Below are 11,414 nucleotides of genomic sequence, written 5' to 3' on the forward strand. Positions count from 1 at the left end.
AACGGCTGTCAGGCTCTGTTGCTACGGAAACGGTGACGTCAGCGTAAACAACGTGATCGCTGGGCAAGAGGGCTCCTGTGGCGCCTGGTTAAAAAATAAAAGTATCTTTCTAGAAAATAAAAAGAACATAAATAGTTAATTTGCTTTTTTTCTGGTTATTCACTTCAGAGCTGATTTTGAGTTAATTTTCATAAAATTTTAATAACATTATTTTATCGTATTATTATTATTAGCGATAATTGTGAACTACAGAGTTCAAAGATTAGAATACAAAAAAATAGCATACAAATTAAATAAATCATAATAGATACAAAGAGGAAAAGGCGAGGAGCGAGTTTTACAGGGACATTAAATGTTAAAAAAAAATCACTATTTTTTAAAAGCCTTCTTGTTATGAAGACTGGGAGAAATAGAAAAGTGTGACTTCTTGTAGTTCCGGCTTTACTTGCCAGGAATTTCTTTTGTGGAACCAGTTCCCAGTTTGGATTCAGGAGGCAGATGACACCCCTACTGGGCGATTGGGCTTAAAATTTCCCTTTTTGCATACAGTTAAGGCTGGATCAGGTTACCCTGTATCCTCCTAGTTATGCCTCAATAAGTGTATGCTGCTGGGGGCTTCCCATAAGGCACGGATTGTTTCTTCTTCACTCACCTTTTTTTTCACACTATGAGTTTATGCACCATTCTACATTCAATCATTAGTTATTATATGTCTTTTGTCCTGTGTCCCTTCTCTTACCATCAACCGGTTGCGGCAGATGGCTGCCCTAGTTCTGCTGGAGGTTTCTTCCTGGTAAAAGGGAGTTTTTCCTTCCCACTGTCGCCAAATGCTCATGCAATGTTCCCTCTAAGCTGCGCGCGTGCGCAATTGCGCACTGCTGGCACTGTCTCTGCGCACAGAAAATCTGCGTTGCGCACAAAAAAAAATCTAACCTGAATTGAAATTAAAATTAATACTTTAACAATTCTGTTTTGCAGTGTTAGTCAGTAAGTGACTGGCTGCTCCCGTATGGGATTAGAACGATGTCACCTTATCCCATAGTCCAGCCAATAATGCATTCACATTCATATATACGCAGCTAATCAACCTCGTTGACAGGCTATGACAGCGTCCTTATGTGCCGACACCGGTGTTTTAGCTAGCAAAGCAGCGTGGCTGATGTGCAACCATTGGAGATGTGAGCAGGACAGACTGAACAATTAACGGGAAAAAGTGTGGACTTTATACCAGTTTTTAAATTGTGTTGATAGGCCACGTAAAACCAGAGTTATGATAAAAAATATACACAATGTTTGGTTTTCTTCCTGAATACTATCATTGTTTATATTTACTGCGAAGAAATGGTAAAAACGGCGTTTTATAAGGAAAACGCTGGAAAGCACTCTCCGCCTGTGAGCAAAAACAAAACCAAAAACAACCCACACTTTCCTATTGGTGGAAAAATGTACCATGTCGACCAATCAAAAAATGATATGGCAACATGGCACTTAGTTGTTTAGGAAGGGCGGAAGTTTTAGGAGTGACGCGGTGTTTTGAGATGTGAGAGATTTGCGACGTTTAGCGCAAATCTTGTGTAGTTAGTGTGTAGTGTAGTCAATAGTTTTGTTGTGTGTGTCAGAACAATGAGGCGACTACTGAATGTTACAGGTGTTACAGGAGTCATACATCTCCTGTTGTCAGGCGTGCAGGTATCAGGCTGTTGTTCACCTTTATCTCATAGTGGACAGAAATTATTTTTTGGAGTGGCACAAATAATTTGTGTGGCATCAAATTTTATGCAGAACACCTGATTGTTCTGTAAATAGTTTGAAATGTTTATTTAAAATAACGCCTTGGCTGCATTTTTAGGTAAACAGCTGCAAAAAACTTTGTTGTTTGCATAACAGTTACTTTTTTGAAGAAGTAACTATATAATTAATTGCCCAACATTGGTCATTATATACTGTATTTTGCAGACAGAGAGTTACAGGACTCTCTCCAAGACCACAGACTCATACTCATAATACAAGTCAGAGCTTTATAAAAAAAAAAAAAAAAAAAAAAGTTGTGTTTTCAAAATTGGAGTTCAAGTTATTTTTTACTTCCAGTAGTGTTAACATACTACTCAGGTCATGATTTGAGGTCAAGATTTTTATTAAATTTTCATTGTAAGCGGGCTAAAGCAGTAAATTAAAAGTAGTCTAGCATAAATGTAAATGCTGTAATTTGATTATTTTAATAAACCATGTAACTTGGATGGATTCAATGCTGGCGTGACCACAGTGCATACGTCTGCTGTTGCTCACGGTGGTCCAAGGGACCGCTCAGGGAGTTTGTGTGTTCGCTCAGACACATGAAAAATTAGAGGGAACATGGCTCATAAGGTGTTGTATGACTGTTGGGATTTTTCTCTATTATTGTAGGCTTCTGACCTTACAGTATAAAACACCTTGAGGTGACTGTTGTTGTGATTTGGCATTATGTAAATAAAATTAAACTGAATAATTTGAGAACTTACATTTTATCTCATCAGCCTAATATGGTAAAATGCTCTATAGTCTTTTTCACTAAAGTCAGTGCTACAAAATAAGACCAAAATAAATGGTATCAGGTCTTTGGGCAAATGTCACAAAAAGAGCAGAATAGAATAGAACTTTATTCATCCCTTGGGGAGGGACCATAATTTCGTTCCAGCAGCACAAAACCAGTTCACCATAACTACAAAGAAGAAGAAAAAAAACAAGCAGGTACAAATAATTAACTATAGAATATCAGCATCTATATCTTATTTTTGTAGGAAGATTTAAAGCGCTGAATTAAATCTATTAATTATTTAAATTAAATGTTCATTTTTGGAAACTTTTTTAAGTCAAAGTCCTTAACAAGTTTACTTTCATGGTAAGTATGAAGGTTGTCTTTTATGAAATGAATAGGTGCTTATTCATGATATTTCTTTTTTTAAGCTTTGCGTTAAACTTTTTTGACCTCAAAATGTTGATTGAAGAAAAAGTTTCAAATCCCAGTGCTTATAAATAATGAATGGTTAGTGTTGATTATCGCTGCTTGGAGGGATCTTATCTTGTGACTGAAGAGCACTCATACATATATAAAATTTGATCAACAAAACTTTACTGTTTGTTTGAAAGAAGTCATTTTCCGCAATGAACTTGAACCCGCATTCTGTGAAGTCATATGCTTTCTCTTGCACCACGACAGGCTCTGTTCCGCACACACAGCGCCCCCTGGTGTCCAAGGCTGCGCACCTTTTCGCCTCAGTACCAGCGCGGTACCTCAGATTGAGAACAACAAAAACATGTCCGAGAGGTTGAACCGTTACTAGCTACAGCCGACTGCTGTCACCGCAACAAGTCGTCACTTCGACGGACTGCTATATGATTCCCGTCGTGACAACGGCCGACAACCCAGAAAGATGGCACAGAAAGCACTGGGATCCATTGTTGGTCTTCTTTGCACCGGGACCTATCTTGTGCAGGTAAGCCTCCGCTCGAGCTCGCGGGGTCGGCGGATGCTTCAAGGCGAGGCCGCTGCTCGTGGGCTCGGTGAAGGCCGCTTTCTGTCGAGCCTTTTTGTCTCCTCCACAAAGGAAACTGGGCACGGCTCGCTACTGTATTGCTGGGGATGACGTCAGTTTTTAAAAGTTTTTCGATAAAATTTCGACAGTAAATTGTTTTGAGGGTTGGTGAAGCTGGGGGAGCTTGAGAGAAATATTTAATTTTGTCTGTTTCTCAGTTTGGGTCGAGGTTGTAGGGATTAACATTAGCCGCTGCTAACTGATACCCGGCAAATGGACGTATTTATTCATAGTTGTTGATTTTAGCAGCACAGACGGGGCAGCACCCAGCCGCAGTTTGTGCCTGGCTTCCCTTACAGAGTCGCTATTTTAAATGTCGACCAAACAAACTGAAACGATTTGAACTTTTTAAAGCTTTTAAGCAATTTGCTGTGAATATATTTGTTAAGAAATGCTTTTCGGCCTAGTTTTTGATAGCCCAATGCCATTATTTTATTACAGTTTACCATGAAAATGAAAACGAAATTAGACGTAGCCAGACGTCTTACTGTCACAAACCTATAGCCTCAGCTTTTCCTTATTTCTTATCTTAAATGCTTTGAATTTAGTTGGTTGTTACACTTTGTAACGTAAAGGAAAATGATAAGTACATAACGTAAATTGTTATTGCTTTATTATTACCACTGTATCTGCTGCTCTTACAATGGCATTCAGAATAGGGGGGGGGGCATTTAAGTGGAGTGTACTTTTAAATGTCTAAATATAGGTTACACGAAGGACAGAAAACTGGCACAGAAATGTAAGTGAGTCAGGTTAAACAGAAATCCTAGAAACAGGGCATTTGCTCAAGAGTTTGCTGTGCATTTTCTTGTTAACTTGTGCAATTGATTGTTGACTGAAGCCTTTGCTTTGTTTACCTTTGTGTATTTAAGGGGAAGGAGTTCTGTTTTGGGGTAAACAATGAGCAGTACCGCTGTGAGATGGGGTACTGCTGTGGTGAAACAGAATGCTGCACTTACTACTATGAACTCTGGTGTAAGTATAATTACTATTTTCTGATTATTCATTCATTTCATCATTTAATTCAGATACATAGCACCATGTGTGATATATAGATAGATAAATAGATAGATAGATAAATATATGTATGTATAATTCTTCAGACTCTACTTAACTTTTGGAGTTGGCTTTACTTTCACTGTTAAATGTATTTAGTTTTCATGTAGTGTTGAAATGAACGTACGTGAATTGATTTATTTTAAGTGCAGAAAGACAATGTTTAATTGTTGTGGATGTTTTAGGTGTGCTTGATATCGTAAATGTGGAGATGTTTAGAATCAGGCTGTGACTTTTTTCATACTGCAGCTTTGGTGCCTGTTCTTCTAGCAGGAACCTCACCTGAAAGGTCTCTTTTGGGTCCACTGAAGAAGACAAATAGCTAGTACCTACTCAGCTCGATACAACGCAACTCTGCTCGGTTTCGTTCGTTTTCCATTATGATTGAGTTTTCAGACTCTGGGACCACGGTGTTGGTTTATGTGTAGCCATTTCCCTTGTTGCTGGGTTTCAAAAATGGCAGTTTTGATTCATCGAGTCACGCCATTTACTATCCAACTGACATGCAGTCTGTTGACATCACATTTTTGGATTGATTCAGATTCCTCGAAACCCTGGCTAAAAAAGAGCCTCATACCAGTTACTACCACCTAGTGGAAAACCCTAAAGACTGAATAGAGTTGAGTTGACTAGTGAAAAAGAGTTATAAGTACTCATTTTAGGGTAAAAATATCTAGGCAAAGCTCAGTGCTAACTCCTTAAACTCAGAAAAGAGACTCTTGTCAACTCTGTTTTTTCTTCTTAGACACCACCATCAGCAGTGATGAATTTTCCACCATGTATTTGAAGCTGTTGCAAAATTATTTCCTTCACCTCTGAAGTCCTACACTGCAGGAAAATAAACAAAAAAAAACTTTAAAAAAAACCCAAAAGGCTTATAAGGGAGCTATTCCTGCGTGCCCCACATCCCCTCATTGGAGGAGTGACTTTTGAGTTTGTCCTTTCGCACAGGGTTCTGGTTGGTATGGACCTTAATCATCATGCTGAGCTGCTGTTGTGCCTATCGACACCGGAGGGTTAAAATGCGTCTTCAGCAGGAGCAGCGCCAGCGTGAGATCAGTCTCATGGCCTACCAAGGAGCCTCCAGCTCCTTTATTTCACCTCCACCTCTCAATTTAAGTGAGTAGTTTTCCTCCTTGTGCTGAACATAGTCCTCTAGGTTTCTATGGTTTTGCAACCTGATGTTGTTTGTGAACCTCTAATTCATCCCTGAGCTGATATTTAGCTATTCTCAGAGTCATGAAAATCTGACAGGCTTCATATTTGCAGCTTCTCTGGGCACTGCTCAAAGCTCCTGTCTGTATTCATAGGTGGTACATTGAACTCTCCTCTCTACCACAGAGGTCCACTAATATGTCCATGGTACAGCAGCACATCTTGGAATCTTTATCCCTAAAACATAATACTCCATGTTCTCCCCTCCTCCTAACAGATTAAGCAGCTGCCTTTTTCTCACAGTCATGATCTTAGAATTGGAGAAGGTGATCATGGTAATCTTGTTATACAAAGCGTGTATTACATAGTTATGGTCTGAAGCTGGCAGAGCCACAGCAGAGATGCCGCTCTAATGTCAGCGATCACTGGACCTCAGCTTGAACATGATATGTCCACTGATATCACAAATAGGAGCTGGATAAGGTGTACACTTACCAGAAGCCCACTCCAAACACGCTTGACTTTATATCAAGAATGTGAACACAACTCTAACTGTGTGCATACTTAGACAGTGACTCACTTGCACAGGGACCCTGGCAACATGTAGTGTAGTTGCTTTTCACTTCAGATAAGTGTCGGCACAATAAGAAACTATTTCTGTGTAAATTCATAGATTCGTGGGATCCACATTTATAGAAGTTGAAAGCCTTAAAAAGGAGTCAGAGTGTGAATCCCAATGTGTGCTTTCAGGGTTGTTAGTTTAGACCCAAAAGTGACTGAGAGTGAACTTTTTTCCTGTCTAATCAACAGTTTGATAGATTTGGTTTTGTAGCGAGTGTTTCCTGACAAGTTTATGATTACCAGTTAGCACATTAAAGTTGAAGTTAGTTGATTATAATGATGGTTCAAAGCTGAAGCTTCTGTATCTGCTCACTTTCAGGATTTTGGAATGACTGCAAGCTTCCTGACTATGAAGAGGTAGTTGGCCACCCTCCGACACCTCCTCCTCCTTACTCTGAAAACCCTCCTGAGTGTATCCCTGTAGTCGTTCCACAAGTGAACCAGCCGGACGCTTCTTCTGTGCCACAACCCCTTGCCGAGGCTGAGCCGAGGGTGGACTGTCAGGCCTCCGGTTCGTCATCAGACCAGGAGGCGGTGTCGCTCCCAATCCAAGTACAGTGTGCGGCAGAGGAGAATGTAGAGGCGGCAGAGGAGGACGAGGAGCTTGTGACTCGGCGTCGGCACGTAACCGGCGACTCAGGGATTGAGGTGTGCGTTTGCCAGCTTGACGTAGACGAAGGCTCAGGCCTTGAGGAGGAAAGCGAAGAGGAGCAGCGTATGTGTAAGGTCGCCGGGAGGGACTGCTGCTCCGCCCCCCAACAGCAAACCTTAAGACAGAAGGAGCATGCCTCAGAGCTGCCTAGCCAGACTAGCACCAGCAATGGAGACCACGTGGTGTGATCCACAGCGTAACCAACCAGCCAACTGGTGCAGCTTCCACAACCACAGGGAGACCGTCTTGTGTTTTAATTCTCTAAACTAACTAACATAGACATTACATCTAGGTGATGATGATAATGATAAATAATCCCTAATAGCTCCAAAAAAAAATTATTGTAATGTGTGGACAATTTTTTTTCTTTGCTTTTCTAATTGGGGAGCAAGCAATCATGTGTTGTAGCCCCATTACGTGTTTTTATTTAATACTAACCATGAGAAAGTTATTGGGTGGTTAGAAGACAGCAGTTGATTGTGAACCAGAATTGACGTCATTGTGACTGTCCTTTAGCCCTGCTGTCATATTTCAGGCCTTGGTCAAAACATCTCCAACCATCCTTCCTGTCATTCAGGAGGCAATCATTCAGGAGTGTATCAACGCAGTCAGCTGCATTCCTCTCGTATCTGCCCCCCCCCAGCTACAACTAAGCAGAGGAAGCAACAGCAAACATCTCGAAACTGTAGGATGAGACTGGATGACATCAACAACAGATTATTTTTAATTTTCCCCAAAGCTCTGTGCGTGCAAGACTGCGGCCTCTGCTGTGAAATCCAGGGCACAGCTGCGTAGTGATGTCATGTCTGAGGTCATGATAACCAGCATCTGGTGTGAAGACTTTGGGACTCGAGCGAGGAAGGCCGTACACTCACTGGTGGAAGAGCAAAGAGTTTAGTTCATTCTTAGGATGCTGAATGGCACACGAACCCCCCTTTTTAGACGACTTTCTCCTCACCCTTTGTGCAGTCTCCTCGGCCATGTCACCAACAGTCACCATGACATTTGGGATACTCAGCATTTCAGCGGTTTATGGATTGTGTGCATGTAATCTCACTCTGGTTGTAGATTGCATTAAATCCATAGTAGTGATGCCACCAAACTTATTACTTAATAAAAAAGCCTTGCGGTGGCTCTGTATTGCCGTGCTCAGTACATAGTTTGGATGTTCATATAAAAGAATGCGGTTTTCATTTCGTAGCCAGCTGTGCTTCAGTAAATGCCACAGGTGTCACTTTTAATTGCAACAAAGCTCCAAACAGGGGCTGCTGGAGTGCGTCGTAGTAGCGGTTGTAGTGCTTGGGTGTTTCAGTGCAGTAGGGAAACATTGAGATGTGTGTCTGTGTGTATATCTTTCAAAGTGCTGTGTTGCCTGGTTGAAAAGACTGAGGTGAGGTTACTATTAAAAGCACTGGTGTTTTGCATGAGGCATGGTTTATATGTGTTTATATATGAGCTCATTTGTATCCTGGGAGGAGATGTGGATCTCTTTTGGGTTTCTGTCAGAAAGAAATCATCAGCTAAATCAAACATGCGGAGCTACCCGCCTGTGGCGACCCCCTTGTGAATAAGGGGACGGCCGAAAGTAGCGTTTTAGAATTTTCTAGTACTTGTGCTACTTGCTTTGCTTATTATTTTGTTGCAGTAATAATGACTGCACAAGTTTGAGCCCCGATGTCGGGGGAAAGAAAGGGACTGAGGTTTAACATTAGCTGTCTGGATCTAATATTTTTGTGTTGTTTTGACTGTGTGAGCCATGTCGTGCTGATAGCTTGTTAGCTCAGGCTGCCTTGGCTCTCTACCTGGCCCCTGTAACTCTTGGCAGTGTGAGGGGATTTGCAGTGGTATTTTCCATTGGCAGCAGAGGGCCCGGTGCATTAGCAGGTTGAGATGGATGCAGGCTGTCCTCTGCAGTCAATTCGGTGTTGGTACAGCAGCCAAATCTATTGTGACTGACTGCATGCTGCTTGCGCCGCACACCATGCAGTTTGTGTTTAGTCAAACCGGTTGTAGTCAGATTTAGAAATTCTTGTCTGTGCAAGATGAGCAGTAACTGATAAGTTAGTAAATATTTCATTGAGAGTTTATTTTGGAACAACGGTGAATAACTTTTTGTCTGCTCTGATAGCACGTGTCCAAACGGACACAGTGTAGAGACTCAGGTCAGTCAGTCTGCTTCACACACGCACTCACCAAGTCCTGCTTCCATTTGGCCTTTATCACCAGTAAACGTCTCGGTGCAGTACTCTCTGTTCTAGATGATTTCACCAAGGGTAACAATCGTTCACATGCACTCTCTTGTCTGTCTGATGTTGCTTCACAATCTTCACATGTTTTGATTTTTCCTTTAAATACCATAGAGTTAGAAGACATTTCCATCTGGCAAAGCGGGGAACAAAGGCTAGCATTTCAAGCTTGCTGGTTATATTTATGCGGCTTTGCGTGCTTCTTTATTTTCAGTGCTGAATGAACTCTGACAAGGACACGTTTGAACTGAACATTGTTGGCCCTTCTAGCAGAACACAACACTTGAGTTCTGTGCACAAATATGTAATTTTAGGCAGCTCTGTGGCTCATGAATCAGTTTCGTTTTTTCCCCCCAGCTAGCAGCAGCCTGTTCTGGTTGTGGCTGTGCATGCTAAAAAAACCGAAAACAAGTGGGCCACTGCGTCAGGCGTGTGAGAGCAGAATGAAAATATGTGAATGCACAGCTGCCTGAAATTTCATATTCATTTAAATGGGCGTCTTTAAACTTGCTGCGATGGCGTTATGCAAGATTAGTTAGAGGTTCGCAGTCCGTGTGCTGTGCGGTCGAGCCGGTGCTTTAACATGAAGCCATACTAACACGACAGCGACCTTATCAGAGGAGCAGTCACACTGTGAGCATGGCTGCACACCCATTAGCATAAATGATAATAGACATTTTGTTTGCCAACACACCTCGAGCTGCCTTGGTGCATTTATACAGAGCAAATGTCTTGATTAAGGAGCTGCACAGTAAAATATAAATTATAACCTCTTTGTGCGGAAGCAGATGTGATACTGCCTTATTAAAGTAGACTAATAGTCAGGGTTTTTTTTCCTGTGGTAACATTTGTTTTTGAAGCGTGGTTGCTGTAGCTAGAATATACATTTCTGAGAAAAGTGTGCTTGTGTCTTAGAAAAGGATGTGGTGGGTAAACATTAAAAAGCCACAAGATTTGAACTGTTCTGTACAGCGTTGTTACCGGAGGGGCGGTTGTAGTGACTTTAAAATCTGTGTGTAGTTAGCTGTGGCACTGACGGAGTATGTTCAGACCACGTAGTTTGTGCTCAGTCTGTTTTAGCTTTTTTTTCTCCTCTCTTTGAGGTGGCTGTTGGTTTATTTAGTGAAATATACTCAGTTGAAAGCATGAGAAGAGTAGAAAATGTCCTCGTTGTTTTCTATGGCTTGTTTTCCATTTGAAGGACAAAAACTGACTCCAGAAGAGTTTTTTTTTGTTTGTTGCTAAGGTGGATCTTTTCTTATTTGTATACATATTTAGGGTAATAACAGAGCGGGGCAGGTGGGTGGTGGGGGGGTGGGGAATGAAGAAGGGAATAGGGGTTTCTTCTGTGCAGGAGTGAACTGGAGGTTCATGGTTTTCCCCCATTGCCAAACAACTGCTATGCCTCCCTGGTTTTCACATGTTTACTGAGAGTAAGGGCTATATTGGTCAAGTCCACCCATTTCATCGAGCGATTCATCTGTTCTGCGTTGTTCTTTAAAAACCACAGATGCCGAGATCCGCTACCTGAACGCGGTCAGAAGCGAGTCGCATGATCATCGTTTGGACTTGGCTGTCTCGTGATGATGCGGTGGAGCTCGTATTTATCTAATAGCTGATTGTATACGACCACATATGTTTGTTTTATAGGCTTTAACTTTGCCTTCTTGTTTTGTCGACCTCAACAGAGATCCGTGATGCAGCGTAACCGACCGATCCCCACCCTCCCCACACACACTCCTCCACCCCCCCAAAGCAGCGGCATGTTTTGCTCCGTCGGCCGTTTATGGGCTGCAACTCCACCAACCTCCACCAGGCTGCGTCTCGATAACAGAAAGTGTAGCCAACACTGTAGCTGCTCGTTTTATTCTCAGCTGCACTGCTCCTCAGCTTGTCGACAGAGTAAACGTACCAAAGCCTTCGCCATCCTCGCGCTTCACGGCTCATCACTGTTTCGTACTCTCAGGGTTACCTCTAGCGAGCAGCGCTGTAGTTTGAAATCGACACGTTTTTCACCCACGAGTCTCATAAAGCCAAAGCAACTGTTTCGCTTTTATTACTGTCTTGATATTTCTTGTCTGCATCATGTATCTCTGTGAAACATACTGATCT

General features: G+C 42.0%; 1 protein-coding gene across 1 annotated transcript; it reads left to right on the forward strand.

The window, feature by feature from the left end:
• The first annotated feature begins 3,236 nt into the window (after positions 1-3,236).
• On the forward strand, positions 3,237-10,592 carry wbp1 (WW domain binding protein 1). Its single transcript, XM_063478491.1, has 4 exons — positions 3,237-3,473; positions 4,445-4,547; positions 5,580-5,747; positions 6,724-10,592. The coding sequence occupies exons 1-4, from the start codon at positions 3,411-3,413 to the stop codon at positions 7,242-7,244; spliced, it is 855 nt and encodes a 284-aa protein (XP_063334561.1). The 5' UTR covers positions 3,237-3,410; the 3' UTR covers positions 7,245-10,592.
• The last annotated feature ends 822 nt before the right edge of the window (positions 10,593-11,414 follow it).

Source organism: Pelmatolapia mariae, linkage group LG7 (assembly GCF_036321145.2).
Source record: "Pelmatolapia mariae isolate MD_Pm_ZW linkage group LG7, Pm_UMD_F_2, whole genome shotgun sequence".
Classification (NCBI taxonomy): domain Eukaryota; kingdom Metazoa; phylum Chordata; class Actinopteri; order Cichliformes; family Cichlidae; genus Pelmatolapia; species Pelmatolapia mariae.

Bases quoted from the DNA above. Each gene is read 5' to 3' on its own strand.
- wbp1 (XM_063478491.1), top strand. From the start codon at position 3,411: ATGGCACAGAAAGCACTGGGATCCATTGTTGGTCTTCTTTGCACCGGG. The intron at 4,548-5,579 runs GTAAGTATAATT...CCTTTCGCACAG, and splicing joins TTACTACTATGAACTCTGGT to GGTTCTGGTTGGTATGGACC. The intron at 5,748-6,723 runs GTGAGTAGTTTT...GCTCACTTTCAG, and splicing joins ACCTCCACCTCTCAATTTAA to GATTTTGGAATGACTGCAAG.